Raw genomic sequence first — 24,742 nt, 5'->3', positions numbered from 1 at the left:
CTCTCTCTTTTTTTTTTTTTGGCGGCACTGGGGTTTGAACTCAGAGTGTTGTGCTTGCTAGGCAGGCACTCTACCATTTGAGCCATTCCACCAGCCCCTCCCTTTCCATTCTTAATGTACAATCATACCTTTTGCCATTAATTATGTCCTTGTATGCTCATAACCCCAAGTCTCCATCAAAAGCACAGCTCTCTCAGGTTTCCTTGGCAAGTGTGCTCCTCAGTTCCTGGCAGCAGGATTCTTCTCCCTCATGATAGGACCTAAGAATTGTCCCAAGAACCCCTTATCCCCCCACCCCCCACCCTCAAATCTAATTGGCCACAGATTCCCATTGATTTTATCTCCTCAATTTCTTCCATGTTCTTTTACCTTCACAAGATTCACTTACTTTTCTGCTAAAATGGTCTCTGCCACTATCTGCTTTCACAAATCCCCACATTAAGTAGTCCAGTTTCTCTCCATCTACCTCTTTAAACAAGTGCAAACACTGTCCTTTTCAACGATTTTTAGTGTATCATCCTCTACCCCACACACTTGAGTCATCTGAACCATTTTCACTTCTCTGAAGGTCCCCTTTGTGCTGTTGCCCCAACTCTTACTTGTTCAACCTCCTGTCTGCTTGTTTAGCTCTTACCAGTCCCTCAAACTGCAGTTCAAATGTCTTTTCAACTATAAAGCCACTTGTCCTCCATCTCTCCACCTCTTCTCATAAGCAGGGTGTGCATTTTTATTTACATTATTGCAGCACTCTAGATTTCATTCTAATGAGAAGTCCTTATTGCATTACCATTAATTGTTTCTTTGCACAGAACTATAGCTAGACTTTGATCTCCTGAAGGCAGTGGTTTTGTTCTCTCTCTTTTTTTTTAACTCTTTAAATTTAGAGGCTAGAATAGTATCTGGCAAATCCTAAAACTGAAGCAGTTTTGTTGGAAGATGGAAAAATTAGGATTAGGGTAGTATTACAAAAATTTAGAACCTTGTAAATCAAGCCCATTTGTTCTTCTCAGACAATAAAAGATGTCTCTAACATTCACTGCTACAAGTTACAATGGATGATTGCTATTTTTATGTGTATAAATTTTTATGCATATACATTTTTATGCATAGTTTGCCTACTATTATATACTCTTGATGATTCATCTCATATTTTTAGATTTTCTTATGTGTTGCTTCTGTTTTCCCCAACATATATAAACTCAAACAACAATGGATCCTATGTCCTTTGAAAATACTTCTAATTGTCTCCTGGAGGAAAAAGCTCATATTTTTCTACTTGCTGTGTTATACAGTTTTTAAATGCCTGTGAGAATGGTAAGAGTAAGAATATGGTAGCATAGATTTTAGGAGAACATATTACTCACCCATATTAACTTTTAATTCCAGGATCATGCTTTGAACAGTTCTCTAAACATTCTTTTTAAAGACTATTCAAAACAAACCAACATACCAAAAATAAATAAATAATACTATTCCTTTCGTTTCCACTTAAATATAGTAAAGCTATATTTAGACATAACTAGATTTAAAATATTCACCATGAAAGTTAGATAGCAAATGGGAAAACTTATTTAAAAAATAGTGTTAGAGGATCCTAATGAAGAACACCATTTTTCCAGAGGAGTTTTGATCTGCAATAGGAAAGACTTATAAAGTCTACATGTCAATTTACATTAAAAAATATTGTCTCCAAAAGAACCCATGTTCTCTTCTTTCGTGTATATTTTGCATCACAAAATTTTAAAATAATATATTCAGAAAAGGGATGATTCATTGATATGTAAGACATTCACAATTTTTAAAAAAGAACCAAATATAATTGTATAGTTATTATTAGCTGCAGAAAAGAGAATGTACCAGTAATAGAAACCTTTATCAACAGTGTTGTATTTCTTCTTCTCCTTTCCTTTTTTTCTTATTATAGAAGGGAGATAAACAGTATCTATGACTATCAAATTTTTCTGAAGATAAAAAATGTTGTTTTGTATACATATGTCTATAATGTGTACCTGTTAATGGAATAAAGTCATAGATATACAGAGTTTAAAGGGGCACCAGATCTATTAGTTAAAACATTTTTTTTACAGACTAAGGAAATAAACACTAAAAGATAAATTTCCGTGTATAAAGCCACACTAGTTAGGCCATAGCTGGCTACAACACAGGTGTTCAAAGTGTCTATCATAAAAATATGTATGATGTGTGCTCATGTAAATTTATACATACATATCACATATGTGTGTATTTTTTAAGTGGAAACATAACTTAACTTTTAAAAAAGAATGGTACATCCTCTCTGGAAATCAGCCACTGCTTTATATTTTATGGTTTAGTCATTAGGGCATCAAAAGGAGAAATAAAATGTTTAAGGAGACAGTGGTTATTACAAGTCAGTGAAGTGTTTATGGTTCCCCTTGGGCCCTCAAAATTACACTGAGATGCTCTATGTCCACAATGCTTTGGGTTAGCTTTTAAAAAAACCCTTGTGCAATTAATATATGCTAATAAAAGATTATGTTCCATAAAAATAATAGAATGTATTTCACAATAATGTTAGTTCCTCATTTGAAGTCCTAAATGGTGATTTATATGACAAAGAATTACTATTCCAAAATATCAATGCAGCAAAAAGTATTATAAAAGTGTTCTTCATAACACTCAGACCTGGCCCTCTCCACATCTTTTAAGTATTAAGGATATAAATTTGCCATAATATAAAAGTGAACACAGAAACATTTTCTCTTAATGAATACAAACAAAAATTCTTAGAGGAAAAATGCATCTAGTAAAATAATATTATTTTCTCTAGTTTACTTACCCCCATCACTCCTATGGCAGATCTTTTGAGATTGTATCAATGCACTTTAGTAATTGTCCTTCACAAATGGTAGCTATTTTTGAAATGGAGCAAAAACTTTGACAAAAACCACAGACATGTTCCTTAGCACAATGGTACCCCAGACACAACTGTTCAGTAATTTGTCTTAGGAGTCCCAAAGTGGTCTGTGCCTTTCTTTCATAACTATACAAATCATGAAAACTGGGAAACAACCAGTTTAATTTTGTAACATGAATAAAATGGAACTTAATTTCCCAAGTGAGCTCTTTTAAACAGTAAATAGGAAAACAGCTAGCACAAAGGTGGACATTACTATTACATCCCCAGAGACGGCACTTCTTCTGCTGAAAGCTGCTCCACAAAATAGAAACAAATTTACCCTATTCTGTGCTACAGAGAGGGATGATGGTCAGTCTTGAATCCTTTTTGGGAAATTTGAAGGTGAAAGCTCCCTCATATCTATTCCTTTGTTCTTAGGCAGCATATGATTGAAACTTTTTCAATCGGACAAATTCTCCTAAACAAAGGATTCTTAATCTTTGGTCATTGCATATATTGGAATGATTTAAAGAACAAATTCTGTCTCTCATTTTTGAGGCTTGCATGTTTGTGGGTTTCCCAGAAAGGAAAACGGGCAAGTTACAGAGTCTTCATCTCAATGATATATTTGCCTTTTATTGTTATTTTTTCCATTATTGTTGTGTTGGGTGGGGGTACATTGTGGTGTTTACACAGTTTCCTATAATGTGTCAAATACATCATATATGAATTCACCCCTTCTACCATTCTCTTTTATCTCTCCCTCCCTCAATTCCTGGAGTAGTTTCAACAGGTATCATTTTTGCATTTACATACATGTGTACACAATTTTTGCACTGTATTCACCCTCCTACCCTCTTTCCCCAACACCTTCCCCATCCCAGTGGTGGCAGCCCTTCCCCCTGGGCAGGACTTGTTCTGCCCTCCTGATCTCCGGTTTTGTAGAAGGAAAAAGAGAAAACGAAAACCATGACATTTTAGCTTGTTTGAGATAAAGGTAGCTACACAGGCAGTTTCCTTGTGACATTTCCATGTGTATATGTATTGTAACCCCACTTGGTTTATCTCCTCTAATTTTCTTCATTCTACCTTAGTCCCTTTCTTATGGTAATTTCAGTCAGTCTAAGATTTCTATATACATTCTTGTATAAAGAGTGTATCAACCATATTCAAGTTCTTAGTTTCCCTACCCCTCCCATGCGTGACCTCCCTTTAGGATGACCAGTTTTTCATAATATTGCTGCATCTGTATTAGGTCTGTATTCTATCTGTGAGAGAGAGCATGCAGCTCTTCTGGCTAACTGGGCCTTTTATTATTAATAACCCTTTATTCAACATAAATGTTTGTGCTGTCAATAGTGTGAGCACAGGTTTATTTTTTGGATAGCAATCACTACAAGTCTCATTAGGAAGCTACATGAAGTAACTGTGTATTTGAAGAGCATATTTAAGGGAGGGGAAGATGGGAAATTCTGTGGCAATGTGTAGCACATTAATTGCACAGTAGTTAAGAGTTAAGAAACCCAAACACCAAGCATCCATTTTCTCAACACTATTCGTTCTTGATGCCTCCATCTTTCCTTATCCCCACTGCAGAATCCCATGAGTCTGCTCAGATGCCTCCTCTGTTAAGCTGTTGGGGAGAAGAAAGTGTTTCAGAAACAAAGCACGGAAGAATAAAATAGCAACCCTATTTTCTTGAGGCATTTAGAAGTTCTTGGGTTACTCTCTGGCTGATGGAATGACAAGCTATGCAGACCCCTCCCCGCCCAGTATTGAACGTTAAATGGGCACAGGAATGTCTGCCCTCCTGGGTCACAGCTAGCAATTGCTGACCAGCTATTAGATTTACAGGTTGAATTGCTCCCAAGGGATAAGTCATCTTTGGTTGATAGAGCCAGGCCTACAGGACTGCACACATCAGGAACCTCTGTGATTGTCACGTGATAGTTCCATGATCACCTTTTGTTTTTCATGCCAGAGCTATGTCCAGAGACATGTGGCATATGGATCTCTTCCTAATATCTTTCTCTCATTTCTCTCATGTTTTCTCTCTCTCTCTCTCTCTCTCTCTCTCTCTCTCTCTCTCTCTCTCTCTCTCTCTCACACACACACACACACACACACACACACACACACACACACACCTGCCAGCTGATTATTAGTTAAAACTGAGGCGAACCTTGGCAATATAGACCGGGAAGCATTAGGGATGGAAACCAGGCTGGGAACAAACAAGAGAACAGGGGATTTGTCTGTTTGGCTTTTGTCTGTTTGCTGGGGGAAGAGGGTGTTTACCTCCTTTTTTCTTAACCAATGACAACTCTTTTTACCTCTTTATCTTCTTTTTGTAACTGTATATACCCCTGAGAAGAGTTTATGCCACTTCAACCTCACTCCTCACCTCCACACCTTTGTTTCCCATCCACAACCACTGCTTCAAGAGGGAACAAATCCCTTTTCCTATTCAATGCAACACATCACCACGCGGTACCTACACGATCAGATCTACCTCCTCTGTCTGGACCTCTTCCTCACTTCAAAAAGATGCAAGAAAGAGCCATGCTCTGTCCTAGTTTTGCTTTTGAACGCAGAACACAGAGAAAAACCCGGGCCTTGACGCTTTTTCTCAGAAAAAGCACCCGGAGATGCGCCCACTCCCCCACAGTTCACTATGGGCCTGGGGGCAGGACCGGCAAAAATCTATTTGCCCGCCAAGTTAACTTGGTCCTGGAACCAGAGACCAGGGAGACAGGACGACATCCTGAAGCTCAGCATCTTCTCCCCGGGGCCTCCAAACAGCGGGGTAGAGGCTAAGATGCCCCGGCCGGGGCTGGGGAGAGACTGGAACTGAGGAGGCGCCCTGGAGCAGGGTCTCGGGGGTCCCCGGAGCAGTCACGTGTTCCCGAGGCGCCTCTAAAACCCAGGCGGCTCCCCGCCCCCCTCCTTCCCACCGCCACCTCCGGGTCCTGCTCTCGCTGCTGCTGCTGCCGCCGCTGCCGCTGCTGTCGCCGGGGTGCAGAAGCCACCGCGTTCGGCAGCGTTCCGGGAGCAGAGGCGCTTGCAGCGGCCGGGGCTCCCCGAGGTACCGGCCCCAGGCCTCCCCGCCGCCCCCTTGGGCGCCAGGTGGGCCTGCACTGGGGGGCCGTGGTGCGTGCTGGAGAGGGTGGCGAGTACGCCTGGGGCTCCCGGAGCCCGCACCCCTGTCCTGGGTCCTGGAGCGTTACGTGGTCCCCCAGAGGGTGGGGTGGGGGTCGCTGAAGGCTGCGCGGCTGGAAAAATTGGGGTCAGGGTGGCAGAACAGGCAGTTGCCAAGCGAGAAGGGGGAGCAGGGGAGGGCTCGGCTGAAATCTTTCTTGCCGAGCTGGTCCCCCCAGCCCCAAACTCACCCGGGGTGGAGCAGGCACGGCCGAACACGGGAGGAGAAGGTCCGGGTGCGCGCAGGTGTCTCTTGGGGATGGCGGCGGCTGTCAGGGGCCAAGCGCACCCCTCGGCTGGGCCAGCCCCGCGTGCAGCCGCGCGGGCGTCCCAGGCAGGGGAGTCGCAGTTCGTGAGGTGCTGGGCGGGATCTCTGCCCTAGGTTAGCTCTGGGGGGACCCGGGGCACAGCCCGTGGGGTGTCACGCTGGCCGTCCAGCCACCGCGCTGGCCCGCAGTTGGCCAAGCCCGGAAGGCGGCTGCGCTCCTAGATGTGCGCTCCCATTTGCAAAGTGGCCTCATAGACATGCGGGCCACACACAAACGTTCATACACCTACAAATCCAGAATCTTCAAGTTTGAAGCCCTGATTTTATCTTTTATAGGAAAATCGCCTTAGATAAAGGCCAAAAAGATTTTGCCACGGTCCCTAGAAAGAGCCCAAGGCTCTTCCAGTGGAAATTTGCAGGCTGAATGCAATTTTAAAATTGGGAATTGTCTAAGGAAAAGAAACTCTGCTGTTGGTATTGAGAAGGGAGGATGGCGTGTGCCTGGATGCTGGTTAGCTGAACGGAGCTGTTATTTGTCCGTACAATTCCAGACTTGCCAGATTCTAGCTTTCAGAACAAATCATGAGAATATTTGGGAACATGGGCTCTTGCCATGTTCCAAGAACACGGCGGAATAGACAGAGTTGTTGTTTTATCATTGCCGGGGGGTTGGGGGGGAATCATTTACTTTCGTCTTTTGTGTGATTGGCATCTTTCCTGAGAAAAACGGTGCATTTTCATAGGGCAGGAAATTATCCTAACAAAGAAACCTTATTTAAATGGATGAATGAGTCTTTCCGTATCCATTGAATCCCAGTAGTTCCTCCTATTACACCTTTTAAGAACTATCTACTTTCTTAAAATACTTAAAGTTTATTCATTTGTCAAGGTGTCAGTTGCAGATCAATTCATAAATCTTTACAAAGACATTGCTTTATTAAAGTTGCCACAGTTCAATGAACAACTTTTTCTCACTTTTTTTTTTTAAGTCAGAATTAAAGTTCATTGTTTCAGCTGGGAATTCTGGTGGTGAGATCTCAACTACATACAGGAAAGAACAGCTGACAGCAATTAGGCACAGGAAAGGGTTCACTTAGTTGGTCTGGTTCTGATTTGTTCCTGAATTATTTCTTTATTTCATTAAGATCCTCTCTCAATGGCTGCATTTCATAATTTCTACAGCAATCTGAGATGAAATAATATTTTCATCTGATATTATTTTCATTATCTTTGTAATGTTTACACTGCATACAATTGTACCATGTTCATTATAGCACTTGTTGGAAGACATAATTTTTAAACAGATTTACATTTGCATTGTAGGTTTGTTTATTGTGTTTTTCTGGAAAAAGGAAGGGGAGGGGTAAGTTTAAGGAAAGAAATTCTTTGTGCTTTTATTTACTGATTTATTTTTACTTCAAAGTAGCTCCTCTACAGTAGATTTTCAACTTTAAAACAAATCACATAAATCTTATTGGACAAAATTTGCCTAATGTTTAAACTGTCCCTTATCAGAGGCATTTTTGAAGAAACTGATTACAAAATCCACACACCCTCTTTGCAATATAATTAATTCCTGTAAGTTAGTCCTCTTGACATTCATTGGAGCAAAGATAGAATACTCATTTTGTCTTTAGTATTTCAGGTGATAATAGTGTGTAAGTGTGGGAGATGGATGGGTGAGACTGAAGAATAAGAGAAAATCAACTACATAACCACAACAAGATAAAATGAATAAATGAATGTTAGAATAGAGAAAGATGCAAGGAATAAAAGATAACTTACTAATCAAGCTAAATAACTACATAAGTATCCATCATATTCATTGAAGCACAGGTGTTCATGCTGTAGGGAAAGAGTAACTCCCTGGAGTCAGAAGAATGCTGTCCAGCCATTCATCCTCCATTTAAGGACCTTCCTATCTCTGGCAGTCAGTCTATTCCACTCACTGTATGACCTTGAGTTAATTGCTCATAGAATATGTAAAATTTAGTTATTCATCCTTATGCCAACAGAGTAGAGCAGAACACCCAGTATAGTAGTTGGACAATAAATGCCTGTTGAATGAACGAAGAAAGAGGTGAAAAATCTTATCTAGCTATTTGTTAATGAAAGGGAGCCTCTCTTTAAAATTATATTAATTATCTAATTTCTTGAAATTCTCAAATATGTTAGGGAGGGAAAGAAATGTGATGCTCAATATTTTCCTAGTGTTCAATGAATATTTAGAATGGCATTTCCTTCATCTGCTAACTAAGGAATCAGTGGTTTTTATAACTTAATGATTTCAATAATAATTGTTCATATATTTAAAATGGAAGAGTTTTGGCAACTAACTGTGCAATCTGATGTACTTTTTTCATTTAAATAAAAATAGGTTGCAATTTGTTTTTCAGTTGTAGTTTCATCTAGTTTGTGTTAACTTTTATCAATGAAGATGTCCAATTAAAAAAGTTAAAGTGCTGACCTCTTGTTATTGCCTGTATAGCCATCTCCACATTTCATTTTTGGGCCATTTAAAAACTTTTCTAATTGCAGTGATTACATATACATATACACACACAAAAAAAATACATGTTGCATATGCACACATATACTCTATACTTAAAATCCCCAGGGTGATTTAGTTCTGTTATTTTAAGACTGGGAACATTAAACTACCTTTCTGAAATAACTAGTAACAAATATTTACTTAGTATCTATTATGTTTATGTGCCATTAATATTAAGCACCTTATTACCATGAAAATAATTTAGACATTTCCTTATCTTCATTAGAATCTGATTGAGTGATCTGCCCCTGTATCTTGGAGATCATCTAAATTTTCGACTCAAAACCATATCTTTTCTGTTGCTGCACATTCTGCTGCATTTCTTCTTTTTTCAAAAAATTTTTGCACAGCAATATTACTCTGAATATTTTATCTCAAGAAAGCACAAGGCCATTGTAAAAGGGACTATCTGGTTTCCCTCTTGTCCTTACATTGGTAGTAGAAAAAAAAAAAAGTCAATTGATGGCTACTACTAACCACAAAGTTAGGAGAAAAGGATTGGTTCAACAACAGTGAGTCAAGGCTGGACATGGTGTACATGCCTATAATCTCAGAGTGCAGGATGCTGTTCAGGAGGATGAAGGACAGCCTGGGGTAGGTCCAAGACATTGCCTATAAAAGAAGGAAGTAAAGAAGAAAGGAAGGAAGGGGAGGAGGGAGGGAGGAACAAAGAAAGTATCAAAAAACCAAGCAGAAGTGCTGTTACAAATAGCCTGTGGACGTAATATATATGCATGTGCTCATGAACAAGCTAGAATGTTCCAGAGGGTCATCAGAAGTCAGAGCTACTTTCACTAGAAGACACTCATCTCTCTAGGGGAGCTGCACGGGGGGGTGCTGCAGGCTAAACATATGGAGAGTAGCTGATTCAGGAGGCCAAGTGAGTCTTGTTATCCTTTTTCCCTTGAGGCAATATCAGTGTAAATTATTGGATTGGGTCTAAGACTAAATGAACATGATATGGAGCTTTTGGATTAAGTTATCTTTAGAGGGACATAAATTGCTTCTGAGAGTATTCTATTAACATGGAATCAGTGGTGGAGGTTGTGAGAAACTTTCACCTTTTCTCAAAGCCCCATGATGACTGTATCTTCAGGCTATTGTAACTGGAGTTCTGTGTCAAAGGCCCAAACTCCAGGGTTTCAACCTGTCACGTCTAGCCACTCACTCACCCCAGTCCACCAACTAAAGAGAAGTAGTGATGAAGAGCAGAACAAGGAAATTTACTACACAGCATGCCATGGGAAGAGAAAAAGTAAGCATTTGAGCCCATCTTCAGGGTGCAGGCACGAGCTTTAAGTTTAAATGGAGGAAGAATAGGTTGGGGAAGGTCTCATTTTTACAGATGATCATCCTCATCTGGGGAGTGGTCCATCCTGCAAGGCTCACTGCTGCTGGTGGGTAGTTTCAGTCACTTGTGGTAAAGATGTTATGAGTGAGTCCTGAGATTCCCAGAATCCAAAGCGACTGCGGGGGAGAAAGAGACTCAGATCAAAGAAGACAGAGACAAGTAGGTCTAAGTGAGGAGTCAGTGCTTTTTCACAAAAGCAGTTTCTAAGTATATTTGAAACTTGCTTACATAAAACTGAAGTTAATCTTATTCATAATGAATGTATCCAGAGGAAAGGATTTCCTATTTGGAAATTTACTGGACCAGAACCTCTGAGTCCTTCATAAATTGAAGATAATTGTGTTTATTATTAATTCAAATACACATCTTTTTGTAGTTTTCAGCATAATTATTCAGTCATAGGTCTAGAAATAAGCAAGTGCATATTGGTAAGTAGCAAAAGTAGTTTCATAGCTATTTATATCAAGATCTCTGTAACAATGTATAATCACTAGAATTAATTATCTATTGATGCCTTGAGTGTTCTGAAGAAATCTCTTGTTTAAGAAAATGGAAGTGCTTCCTTTTATTAAATGAGAGAAGGGGTTCCTTTTGCTTCTTACTGATCTGTTATGGGCAATTTAGAGTTTCATAAAGCAATACCATAAAATACCTATCTTTAAGTAATACCAGTGTGACGAGACACTAACTGTATTTGAAATGAAAAAAAAAAACTTACTATAGGGTGTTGTGTTACTATCACTTCCACATTTAACTTTAAAATATAATGCTTTCCTTAAACAATAGGAATTTATGCAACCATTTTTAAGACGACACATGTCTATATAACTTTCAGATTAAAAAAGTAAACAGATAAACTTTGTTTTTAAAAATACTAATAGCTTTGCCTCTCAGTAAGTGATCATGTTAATTTGTGATAATATAGCATATCTGAAAAGACTGAGAATTGATCTTTGAATGATTTTGTTATTTACCATTGTGCTCATAATCACAGTACAGGTTGATAAGCACTTATTGAATTGCCTACTATTTACACTTAGATGCTGGGATAATGTTCTATGTTTGAGAAGATTAAAGCCTAAACAAAATCATACCTAGGTTACTAGATTTTATGTTTCAACTTTCATTCTCTCCTCAATAGTTATTTATTACCTTCAGTGGTGACATTTCTGTGTTGTGTGTTGTGTGTTGTGATGGATACCTTGGTCTACTTAAGCATTGCTTGTAAGTAAGTAAGGTAGACTGTAGCTACTATAATTGAAATACAGAACAGATGGTGATATGTGGCATCAGAAGCTATAATCAGAGTATTAAGGGAATTCGGAAGAGGAGACCACATCCAATTTGGTAGACTAGGGAATACTTTAGGATAAGTGACTTTAAGTTTGGCCTTGATTCAGGTGAAAAAGAAAGGAATTTTTAAGGTAATATTATATGATTATATGCTGTGCCAGGTATCTTGACTAGAAAATAATAGTTATGAGCTATTATAAATTATGTATCTCAAAATTCTGATCTACATTTGCCTTTCCCTTTCCTTACATTTCCCACATAAACTTGAAAAGCAATGTCTTCTTCTTTTGTAGAAGTTAACCCAGCATACAGCTGATGATAGACTTAAATTTGCTGCATTGTTATTGGCTGAATTTGAACTGCATGTGTAACCAAGGAAAGGCCTCTCTAAATTTTCTCAGGAAATTAATATGGTAACGGAAGGAAACTATGAATTTAGTTTCTCTATGAATGGATTAAGTGACAGTGGTCATGTAATTTTTTTTCAAGTTGCTAATGAATATCTTTTTATTCCAAGCAGGATTCTAATATGGATTTATTGCTCAAGGAGTATTATAACAAGACACTTGCCATGGAGAACAATACTGGTGCCACTCGGAATTCTGATTTCCCAGTCTGGGATGATTATAGAAGCAGTGTAGATGACTTACAGTACTTCCTGATTGGGCTCTATACATTTGTAAGTCTTCTGGGTTTTATGGGGAATCTACTGATTTTAATGGCTGTCATGAAAAAGCGTAATCAGAAGACTACAGTCAACTTCCTCATAGGGAACTTGGCCTTCTCTGATATCTTGGTTGTGTTGTTTTGCTCACCTTTCACCCTGACCTCTGTCTTGCTGGATCAGTGGATGTTTGGCAAAGTCATGTGTTATATTATGCCTTTTCTTCAATGTGTGTCAGTTCTGGTTTCAACTTTAATTTTAATATCAATTGCCATTGTCAGATATCATATGATAAAGCATCCCATATCTAACAATTTAACAGCAAACCATGGCTACTTCTTGATAGCTACTGTCTGGACACTAGGTTTTGCGATCTGTTCTCCCCTTCCAGTATTCCACAGTCTTGTGGAACTTCAGGAAACATTTGGTTCAGCCTTGCTGAGCAGCAGGTATTTATGTGTTGAGTCATGGCCATCTGATTCGTACAGAATTGCTTTTACTATCTCTCTATTGCTAGTGCAGTACATTCTTCCCTTAGTTTGTCTAACTGTAAGTCATACCAGTGTCTGTAGGAGTGTAAGTTGTGGATTATCCAATAAAGAAAACAGACTAGAAGAAAATGAGATGATCAACTTAACCCTTCATCCTTCCAAAAAGAGTGGAAATCAGGTGAAACTCTCCAGCAGCCGTAAGTGGAGTTATTCATTCATCAGAAAATACAGAAGAAGATATAGCAAGAAGACAGCATGTGTATTACCTGCTCCAGCAAGACCTTCCCAGGAGAACCATTCACGAGCACTTCCAGAAAATTTTGGCTCTGTGAGAAGTCAGCTCTCTTCATCCAGTAAGTTCATACCTGCGGTCCCAACCTGCTTTGAGCTGAAACCTGAAGAAAACTCAGATGTTCGTGAAATGAGAGTAAAACGTTCGGTCATGAGACTAAAAAAGAGATCTCGAAGTGTTTTCTACAGACTGACCATATTGATATTAGTGTTTGCTGTGAGTTGGATGCCCCTACACCTTTTCCATGTGGTAACTGATTTCAATGACAACCTTATTTCCAACAGGCATTTCAAGTTAGTGTATTGTGTTTGTCATTTGCTAGGCATGATGTCCTGTTGTCTTAATCCAATTCTATATGGATTTCTTAATAATGGGATCAAAGCTGACTTAATGTCTCTTATACACTGTCTTCATATGTCATAATTCTCACTGTTAACCATTGACAGAATAAATGTTGAGGTCATCTAAAATAGATCCATGGTAATGGTGTAAGCATAACTGTAATTTTGTTAATATGTGGAATTTAATTTATGTGAAAGAATTCTAGGTTTGAATGCTAGTTTGTAGTGTATGGAAGATAATTTTAATGTGTTATAATTAATTCATTTAGTTATACAGAGCTAGTGTTAATCCAATCTGTAATTTCATTTTTTAAAGTATTTATATTACCTTCCATTTCATGTTATCTGTAAATAAATGGTATTCGCTTAAAAATAAGTTATATATAATTGACTCAATATTTTTGTTCAAAACAAAAATTTTTTTTCCTGAAGAATATTTAACTACAAATTTAAGGAATTCCTTTATCTATCTATCCTCATTTCTATCCCACAGACTTCTTAATGTTTAGTTTGTGAAAATATAAAAAATGTTTATACAACTAAAGATGATAACTAAAGTCATAACTAAATGTAAAATCATAACTAAATGATAGATATATGCTTAAATCATGATTATAATTTTAAGCATGAGATGCAGTTTTGGAAATCCTACAAGAAAATGATTATGTCATATTACTGACAATTCGTAAAATTATCAATTTAACTCTACTGTCCCAGTAATACACAATTAATTAACCAAATAAAAATAGCTTTTAAGGCCGAGCACTGGGTGGCTCATGTCTGTAATCCCAGCTACTTGGAAGGCAGAGATCAGGAGGATAACAGTTCAAGGCCAAGCTGGGTAAATAGTCTGTGAAACCCTATCTTGAAAACACCCAACACAAGAAAGGGCTGGTAGAACAGCTCAAGTGTAGAGAAAACTGCCTAGCAAGCATGAGACCCTGAGTTCAAACCCCAGTACTGCCAAAAAAAAAAAAATTTATACCACAACATTAAATACTATTAAAGAAGGTTGTTTTCTGTATACCTTCTTTCTGTTCTAAAATCTGAAACCTAAATGTATCTGTGTTTTGAACCGCTAAATAATTCTAAAGACAACTTTAAGTGTTCTTGGAGAATAAAGTTAACTTTTGGTTCATATAAAATAAGAAGTGATTAATATACAATATACTTATATATAATGTATTTTCATGTTATTTCCACATGATATTCATAGGATATGAAGTCTCATATACTGTCTTGTTAGATTAAAGTCAAACTTTCAAACTACTTGAACTTTTTGTTTATGTTTGTTATTGCCAGTTGTTTTGTGTGTTTGGTTGTTGGTTATTTTGTTTGTTTGCTTGCATTTGCAGTGTTAGTGATGGAACCCAGGGTCTTTTGCATGCTAAACACACGCTTCAACACTGAGCTACACGCCAGCCTTGTTTTTGCCATTTTTTTTTAAAGAACTAAGCCCTGAAAAAACTTGAGTATTTGTACAATAGGTCAGATATATGAAATAATACTGAAATCTTTCTTCCTGCTGAATTGATTCATACTAGTAGCAAGGTAAAACAATAAAACAAAACAACAAAAACCTTTTACATTTGCAAGTAACAGGCAATTTTCATATTTAGTCAATTAAAAATCTAAAATCCCTACAGATTTTTTTTTCTGCCTTCTTCTTCCCTAGATGGCATGTACACACAAAAGACGTTGCCTTGATTTTATGTCATGGGGAAGATGGTGGTGGGCCACAAGGTGTCCTCTACAGCTCCTGTGGAGCACCAACTGAGGAGTCAATCTTATCTGTTTTCCATGTTACGTCAGCCTTTGCCTCAGCTGTATAATGCATGGTTTCTTAGCAAAGTCAGGGCCTGAGAGTCAGCTCCAGAATCCTACACTTCTGCTGGCATGGTAGGATTTATTTAAACTTTCATTGCTTGAGTCTCAGCCCTACCTTGCATTTTGTTCCAAGCGTAGGGTCTCTAGCCTGTGAGGGTCTTGCTACCCAGTCAATCATGCTATCCCGTGCTGAGTCTGGGAACTGTAGGGACACAATATATTCATCACTGGGAATTCAAGGGAACTTACAAAATTCTGCTCCTGACATGGGTCACAAAGAACTGAGACAGGCATCTTGAGCTTCTCAGGCCTCTGTCTGCTCAAACACGATACGCTGCTGTATCCACTGTGCGGTACTTACCTCAACTGGTACATGACCACTCTGTTTTCAAGCCCCTTTCTAAGTTTTTATATATCATGTAGCCATAATCCCCCTCTGCTTTTAAGGGTTTCTGTAACCTACTTGATGCTACATGAGTGTCCTTCCCCAAGCATTTGTTTTGTAGCCCAAAAAGGGAAAACCTTGTTCACCTTTGATTTTCTCTCTCCTTTTTGTCATAAGAATGTCCCCCACCGGTATCTTTCTTTTCCTCCACACTTTACTTACAGTAAAGCTATGTTCAAAACATCACGGTTTGGTTTTGGGAAATGAGCTTTGTATTATGAAAACCTTTCCCCTCTTTCAATGCTTGGATTCAATTCTATTTTCTCATCATGGACAAAAAGAGTCTGTGCTAAAGAGTGAATGCTTATTTCAAACAAATTAGCATTCTCAGTTTCACTAGGGCTAACAGGTTCAAGGTTTGCTATTCGTGGCTGAAAGGGAAAGAAACTCACCAGCAAGGACAAATACAAATGTGTCTCTCACAGAGATCCACCCTGTGAGAATAACTAACATCAGCAAATGTTAAATAGCAAAAGTCTCAGATACTATAGTGATTGATAGATGAGTTTAGTTACACTAAATAATCTAATTTGGGGATGTTAAATTATTGAACTCGAAGGAAGTAATTGATCTTCCCTAATTAGAAATGACTGAATGTTCTTAATAATTGAAAGTTGAGAAGTTTGAATAGGTTGTTGAGTAGATGTCATTAAGGTCAGGATTAATGGTTTTAGAAAACTATTATGAATGATACTGTCTCCCATGAAGCCTTCTTTAGTGAGTTAAATAATTTTTGCTTCCTCAAGTCTCCATTGCTCAGGGGCTGATTACATAACTGTGTTTCTATTCTCTCCTGGGACTTGACATGATTACTTGTTCAGAAGCGCCTTCACAAAACTATGGCCAGGGGAAAGAGATGGAGATGAAATTATAAACAGTCAACCTCATTACTTTTTAACAATTATTTTCAAATATTTAATTCAGGAAGCAGGTTAAATTGAGTTTTAGTAGTTAAATTATTCCTCCTAGCTATATAGCCCATTACTGTGGATAACAAAACACCATATGGGAAAAAAAGCTGAGGAAAATATAAAGAGCAACTAAAATGATTAAACTAAGAAGAAATTTGTATTAGGACTATTTAATCAAAAAATATCTATTGAATACTTACCATTACGATTTGAATGTCTCCTCCATAACACAAGTGGAAATTTAATTGCCATTGTAACAGTATTAAGAGGGTCAATGTTTAGAGATCATTGGGTCACCAGGGCACTTCCTTTGTGAGATAAGGCCATTATCTCAGGAGCGCGTTAGTTATTGCCAATGGCTTTCTTTTGCTTCTGCCCTCTTGCTCTCTCACTAGTTCTCTTACTATGTAATGCCCTTCTCCATGTTATGATGAAGCAAGAAGGCCCTCACCAGAAGCTAGCATCTTGGTATTGTATTTCCCAGCTTCCAGAACCATGAGACAAAATTATTTTTTTTAATAATTTGCCCAGTGTGGTACACACCTGTAAACCTAGTAGTCAAGAGACTAAGGCAGAAAGATGGAGAGTTCAAGGCTAGTCTGGGCTACATAGTGAGACCCTATCTCAAAAATGAATAGAGTACAATAGAAAGAACAGAATAGAATAGAATCTACATCATGTGTTATAATCTATTAGGGTAGCAAGAGCTAGACTAAAACCCTTAGTGTCTGAGAGGCCTCTCCTAGGTGCTTATGATGTGTCAGTGAACAAAACAGACACAGAAGATCCCTGATCATTTGTTATTTGCCTTCTGAGAGAAGGAGACTTCATGAAAAGAGGTAGACAAACTGTAAGCATGAGAGCAATAAAGTTAATTAGCATACATTATTATCCTAAGGCTGGCATAATAATGTATTAAAACCTGGATGACTTAAAAGAACAGAAATTTGTTGTCTCACAGTGCTGGGTGCTAGAAGTGTGAAATTGGTGTGTCCACTGGGTCATGCTTCCTTCTGAAAGCTGTAGGGGAATTGGTACTCTGGTTCTCACTGACAGTCTGGTCAACAGTTTAGCTGCTCTAGTTAGCTCACAGTCTTTAATGCTCTTTGCAGCTGCATGACTCCAGACTCCGCCCTTGCTATCCCATGACATTCTGCCTGTGTCTGTGTCCAGACGTATCAACTTCTTGGGCGCCGGTCATATTGGATTGCTTCCTTGCCTTCCAATTTAACTAATTGCATCTGCAATGATCCTATTTCCAAGTAAGGTCACATTCTGAGATACTGAGCATTAGGATTTCAACATACACATTTTTAGGGGAGAGGTATAGTACAACCCATAACAATATTTTTGCACTGCTGGGGATTAAACCCAGGGCAGTAAGAATGCTAGGCAAGCTCTCTATCACCAAGCCATACCTGCAGTCCCATAGTATTTTAATAATTATTAGTAATGCAGGAAACTTAGAACCATATCAACTAGGGACAGAAAAGGAGTGCATGTGGCAGGAGAAGGAAGAGAGTTGCATGTAATTTCAAATGGGATAGCTCTATGACCCTAACTGAGAGTCTAACTTTTGTGCAAAGACTTGAAAAAGAAGAGGAAACTGGATGTGAGTGTCAGGGAAAACACTCTAGGCAGAAATCACAATTATTACAAAGGCCGTGAAGGAGGAGCACATGTTGAGTGTGAAAGGAGTAGGAAGGAAAGCAAGCATTGTAACAGAAGTGCAGTCAACAGAGGAAAATGACATAAGGCACTGACTCAAGAACAGATCCTTACATGCATTTGTAAGGATGTTGACTTTCCCTCAGAAAAATGAGGCATGATTGTGGATATTTCCCAGAGATAGAACATACTATGACCTCCATTAAAAGGATCATTCTATGTACAATAATAGACTGTTCCTTCATCTTCCTTTATGATTTAAGCAGTTGTGGATCTTTATGCATATACATACATTATATATAATATATATTAGGAGGTTATAGGTTAGTAATATTTAATTCTTCCATTTCTGTTACATCCGTAAGATTTAATATATTGATGAAAATATACTCAATCTATCGGTTGATTATTCAATAATACAATTCTTTTAGGAAAGATAGTATGAAAATTTGGTATCATCCAGTCATTACTTGTTGGAAAGTGATCAACACACCAGTTAAAATACATTTGATAAGTTTTAATCCATTGCCTTTTTTCCCATTAATGAAGAAGCTCAAATATTTTCATTTTTGACCAGCACAAACACCTTCCTGTTGTTTCTAGGTCAAATTTTTTTTTCATCCTGTATTTATAATCATCATCTATGATAGGCCGGGTCCAGTAATAGCTCTTATCCACAACAGGAGCAGGAAACTATTATGTACATTCAAATCTTAAGTGATAAAGAGGACATTTGAAGGAATGAGAGTAACTCATTTGTGGGATTTTTACAGCTCTCTTTCTCTTAGTAGGTTACTCAGGGAATTGAATGCCAAGTGCTTAGTAGTATAATATTGGACCTAGATAATCTTGAACACTTTTATGATTCCATAGTACTACATATGATTTGTTCATAGGTCAGGCTAACGCTACCGACAGTCCAGTGCAAATTATATACATTCTCAAAAGAGTTGAAAGTCAGAACTTTTTAGCAGCTCATATTCAGGAAATAATTTAGAAAATAAGTACTTTTAGAAGCTATTGTGGCCAGAGTCCTGATTACTCTGAAATTCACCATAGAAATGTTTTGAGGACAGTCAGAAAAGGTTGTCAAGATGTTACAAGTGCAACTCTTGTGCTTTGCATGAAAATTCTTCTTGTTCTTAGTAATCTGCCTTAATACAGGTCTACAATCCCTTATCTGACATTACTGACCTGATCTGATCTAAACTCTTATTCCATGCACCAGTATAGCCATGTATTTTGGATAGAAATATTAATACTTTTGATTGTAGAATGCTACTTTAGACCATAATCAGTGTAATAAATTACAGATGATATAGATATCCACAGAATTTTGTAACCAATGCAAAAATTTATTAATATTTTCCTCATGCATATGACCCCAAAGTTTGGGGTAAAGGCTCTCTATGTACCAATTACTTATTATACATCAAATGCTTTAGCAAATGAAATTTCTTTGAGTATTTTCTCTGTCCCTTATCTATCTATGAAGAGTGAATTTAAAAGGAGTCAGAGTAGATCTATTATTCAATTCCAAATCTTCTAGTTCTCCCTTAGTTCTAAAATTCATTTTTTTCTTAGATGCTAATTTGGGTAAACTGCTGACATTTAAATTTCCTAATCCTTGAGATAAAACCTCTAGACTACTAATTTAGGTTTTCTTCAGATATCACAACTATGATTATTTCTGGGTACCGCATACATCAAGGGGTTGAAAAGGCTCCTCTGCTCTCTAGGGGGAGGGAGATTGTAAATCATGATCACCATCTTCCCTAGAGGGAAAGAAATGGAAACAGAGAAACATTGGTTGTAAAGTCCCAACTCAAATTAGCCTAACCTACTCCATTTTGTAAAGGACTCCATTTTGTCAGCAGGAAGGTTGTTTTACTTTGTTTTGCAGAAGAATCCCCCTTCCTTGTAGACAACATATTCTGATCACGTTATGTTATAAAAAAGATTATACAAGCTAATAAACAACTGCCTTGGAAAAACATTTTGAAACTGACCGTCCCAGCTGCTTCTTGAAACAACTAGCTAAACAACAAAAACAAACATCAGCAGTACTTTCCTTCTATATTTTAAATGTTTATAAACCCCAGCCCTAATCTCATTCCAGGTCAAACCTTCTCTTAGTATCTATCTCCTTTCCTCTCTTGGAAAGTGAATAAAAATTAAACCTTGCTTCTACCTCAATTCCTGTTTTTCTGGGAAATCTTTTACATCCCATGTGCCAGCCTCAGGGACTGAGATCCAACATTGGTGACCATGCTTCAGTCCATTCTCTTAGCTAATCCAGGCATAGTCTCAGGTTCTGCGATGAAAAAAAGCTACTGAATTGAAACCTAGGATAAAACATTATGCTAGTAATTGATACGATAAATGTATGGAGTATTACTTTGTCGTCATCAACACCATCATTCTTATCATAATCATTGTTGTCACTCTTGACAAGCATGTTCATTACTTTCCAGACACACTGAAGGCACTTGACATGAATGATCTCATTTGCATACCAGCATTCAAAAACAGTGCTGTCTGGCACTACTTTGGTCCAGTGTTTTCTTACTGAGTTCTGTAGCCCTTGAGGCAGGTCATGGAAATGTTTGGGTCCTTTGGAATCATTAAAGGCACTAATAAGTGCTGTTTAAATGGCTACTAAAATAATATTTACTATTTAATCTTCCTTCTTTTAACAGTGCAGTTTTGAAAGTTCCTAAGTGCACATTGGGCCAAAGACCATGTATTTAATATAGGTCAGTAGAACATGTGGGTGAACCAATAATTCAGTTAAGAAAGCACTTAGCAAGACACTGTAACCCTCAAAATCAGTGGTGATTTTGACCATTACAAAGTTTGCAGTTATTTTAATACTTAGACTTGGGTTGTGCAATATGGAGCACTGTTTCTTAGGAAATATAAGGAACATTGTGTTAAACTGTAAGTCAATAAAGAGAATGGACATGGGGGTAATAAATCTGAAAATTTGTCTTGTGATATATTCAACAGCTTTAGGACTTGCATTATCTAATTAAAATTTGATCTAGCATGTTAAGATGGCTCTATATCTAATAAAAATTATTAAAATGAGTCAATAACTGGGCCTATTTGGTCTTTGATTTATTGTTTGTTCAAATTCACTATAAAACTTTGGAGAGAAGTACTCCATAAATAAAAGCTAAACTTCCAATATACTTAATCATTTACAATCAAAATGGAAGCATCTTAAAATCTGAATTTATGAAGTACAAGATAAAACAATTCCAAACATCAGGTTATGAAAGCAGGTTTGGGTTTTTGGCGTGTTATTGACTTCATAAACATTTATTTGCATTGAAACCTATTGTGTAAAATATACCCACCACCAGAAACCATTTTTAAATTTGTGACATTATTCCAACTTATTTTATTTATATTTTTATTTACAAACATTTATTACAGCATAGGAGGGGTCAGACTGGAGTCAGGGAAGAAGAGGAGGTGGCAGAGCAGCTGGAGAACGAGAACCTGGCTCCTCCCAGCATGTCCCCCTCTAAGGAGGTATACTAGGCAGCATTCCTGGCATCAAAGCACAAACAAAATCCTTATTTTAAAGAAAGTGTTGTGTATAAAAATCCCAACCCTTCTAGAAATGTAGTGAATACTGTTAAAGGTCATTTAAAATACACTGTCCTTCTAAAAAAAAAATTACTATATTAAGCAACAGCTTGGTCAGTCCCAATAGATAACTTTGTGATAATGTGTTCATAGTCCTGAGCTGAGTTTGGATGGCAAGTCAGGAGATGGGGGATAAAAGCAAAACAAGAACAAACAGCAACAACGACAATAAAAATAGGCAAGGGAGCTTCACTGTAATCTTAGATTTTATGCCCATTTGCTCTGGTCTCTGTTCAGATCTGCTGAGTTGGGCTTCTGACAATACTAACCAGTTTGACGTCCCCTTCCTCAATTTGATTCACCTTTCTTTTCTCATAGAGTTAAACAAACATCTTTCACTACAATTTTCTTCTGCCACCTTTCTGACATCTTCTCATTTTTTTCCTATTTTGCATCTTGATTAAAACTGGGGCAGATTAACTCTGATTTTCATTTTGATGATTGTTTCTAAAGGAGAATCAGACTGTTATAAGAAAGACTTTCCTTTTGAATTTCTCCAGTCATGACAATGGAAGGATGTATGTCTTGTTTGAGCCTACTCTGTTTTCACAGGAGGTCTTTGCCACAAGCAGTGAGCTTTTCCTGATCACCATACTGGCTTTGTCAGGGTTTTGGCAGCTGAGACCAGAATTTAGAGTCTTCCTTCTATCCCAAAGTCCTTTAAAGTCTGTTTTTTCTGCCTCTATTTTACCAAAACCCAGTTTCTTTGCTTCTTATCTTCCAATAAAATAGGTCACTACAGATACCTATAGCTGGACTTTTCCCATGATATTTTCAAATATTCTTAAAGCTGTGGTAACTTAGTATGAAACTGAAAGGAATAGGGGATGGGAAAGGGAGGGATAAATAACACAGATAATCCAAAAATGTTTAGTTGACTTTGCTGTGGCTTTTTCTTATGGAACTTTCACTGCTCTTTTATATATATTTATATATATATTTTCCACTTAGGATCTTAATGACATGGCATGTTAATTACCCTGAGTACACTATGCCATTTAATAATAAGGTATGGCCAAGAAAAGGCCTCCTACTGCTTAGTGGGTGATGAAGGGTTTATGGTGGTCAACACAAGAAACTGGTATTTTTAACCCAGCTGGTATATCAAGTTCAAGTCCAGCCCTGTCTCAAAAATAGGAGAGCCAGGTGAGCCAGGTGCCAGTGGCTCAAGCCTGTAATCCCAGCTACTTGGGAAGCAGAAAGGGGAAGATCATGGTTCTAGGCCAACCAGGGCAGAAAGTTAACAAGACACCATCTCAACCAATAGCTGGGGGCAGCAGGGCACACCTGTCATTCCAAGCTATGTGGCAGGTCAAGATCAGAAGCTACAGCTGGAAGTGTAAAATAGGATAGTTGTGGTCCAGTCCATCCTGGGAATAAAGTGAGATCTTATCTCCCCAAATTACCAGAGCAAACAGGCTGGCAACATGGCTCAAGTAGTAGAGTGCCTGCCTAGCAAGTGTCAAGCCCTGAGTTCAAACTCTACTACCACCAAAAAAGAAAAAAAAAAGAAAGAAAGAAAAGAAAGAAACTGGTGTTTTGATGTATAATTTTCAGGAAATGAGGAAGCTTTAAATTACTTCAGGAAAAAAGTCAAATCATTATCACTAAACTCATATTGCTCTTATTCTAGCAACCGGGTTAAGATTGAAGCTAGGGTTTGAACTCAGTGTCTCTCATTTCTAGCAAGAATTCTACCATTTGATCTGTGCCCCCAGTCCTTTTGTCTTTTAGTTAGTTTTTCAGATAAGATCTCGGACTAACTTTGCCCAGGGTGACCTCAGACCACAATCCTCCTGCCTCTGCCTCTTGAGTAGGTGGGATTAGAGATATGCACCACCATACCCTGGCAAGATCTATATTTTATAACAGCTTTCTTGAGATACAAAAAATGCAGCATGAAATTCACCTTTTTAAATGTATAATTCAGTGGGTTTTAGTATGGTCACAGAATTGCACAATTAACACTACTCCAATATTAGAAACTTCTTATCACCCCTAAGTCTCTGTACCCATTATTTCCTGCCTCCTCCCTTTTCTGTAAACCACTGATCTACTTTTTGTTCCATGACTTTATCTTTTCTGGACATTTCACTTAAATGGAATCATACAATATGATTTTTTACGATTGCCTTTATTCAATAGAATAATGTTTTGAAGGTTGATTATTGTGGTACCATGTATAGGTACCTTATTCATTTTTATTGTCAATTAATATTTCATCATACTCATATGCCAAATTTTGTTTACTCATCTGCTGGTGGGCATTTAAGTTGTTATCATGAAGTGGTATTGCCTGCAGTTTTGGTCTGGCTTCACTAATAACTGATGTTATTAAGTATCTTTTTCATGTGCCTGTTGAATATCTGTATAGTTTCTGCAGAGTAATATTATTCAAATTCTTTGTCCATTTTTCTTTCTACAGTTGAGTTGTAAGAGTTCTGCATATGTTTTGGATAAGTGCAGATATAGAACTGGAAAATGATTCTCTTTTTTTTTTTTTTAAATTTTGGTGGTACTGCAGTTTGAATTTTTTAGGCAGGCACTCTGCCACTTGAGCCACTCCCTCAGCCCTGTTCTCCCTTCTGTGTGTTGTCTTTTCAGGTTCTTGGTGGTGTTCTTTGAAGAACAAAGATTCTCATTTTGATGAAGCCCAATTTATTTAAATTTTGCTTGTCATTTGAGCTTTTGGTGTAATATCCAAGAAACCATTGACTAATCCAAGTTTAGAGAGATGTACTCCTAAGTTTTCTTCTAAGAGTTTAATAGTTGTAGGTCTGGCATTTTGATCTGTAATCCATTTTGAGTTAGTTTGAATATATTTTGAATGAGAGGTCCAACATCATTATTTTACATGTGGATAGCTCATTGAGTTATCTTGGTTCTCTTGTTAAAAACAAACAGAGG

General features: G+C 37.7%; 1 protein-coding gene across 1 annotated transcript; it reads left to right on the top strand.

The window, feature by feature from the left end:
• The first annotated feature begins 5,844 nt into the window (after positions 1-5,844).
• On the top strand, positions 5,845-15,978 carry Npy5r (neuropeptide Y receptor Y5). Its single transcript, XM_074055074.1, has 2 exons — positions 5,845-6,004; positions 12,060-15,978. The coding sequence occupies exon 2, from the start codon at positions 12,069-12,071 to the stop codon at positions 13,407-13,409; it is 1,341 nt and encodes a 446-aa protein (XP_073911175.1). The 5' UTR covers positions 5,845-6,004; positions 12,060-12,068; the 3' UTR covers positions 13,410-15,978.
• Positions 15,979-24,742: the final 8,764 nt, after the last annotated feature.

Source organism: Castor canadensis, chromosome 14, assembly GCF_047511655.1.
Source record: "Castor canadensis chromosome 14, mCasCan1.hap1v2, whole genome shotgun sequence".
Taxonomy (NCBI): Eukaryota; Metazoa; Chordata; class Mammalia; order Rodentia; family Castoridae; genus Castor; species Castor canadensis.
This window is presented reverse-complemented; position numbering and strand designations above follow the sequence as displayed.

Bases quoted from the DNA above. Each gene is read 5' to 3' on its own strand.
- Npy5r (XM_074055074.1), top strand. From the start codon at position 12,069: ATGGATTTATTGCTCAAGGAGTATTATAACAAGACACTTGCCATGGAG.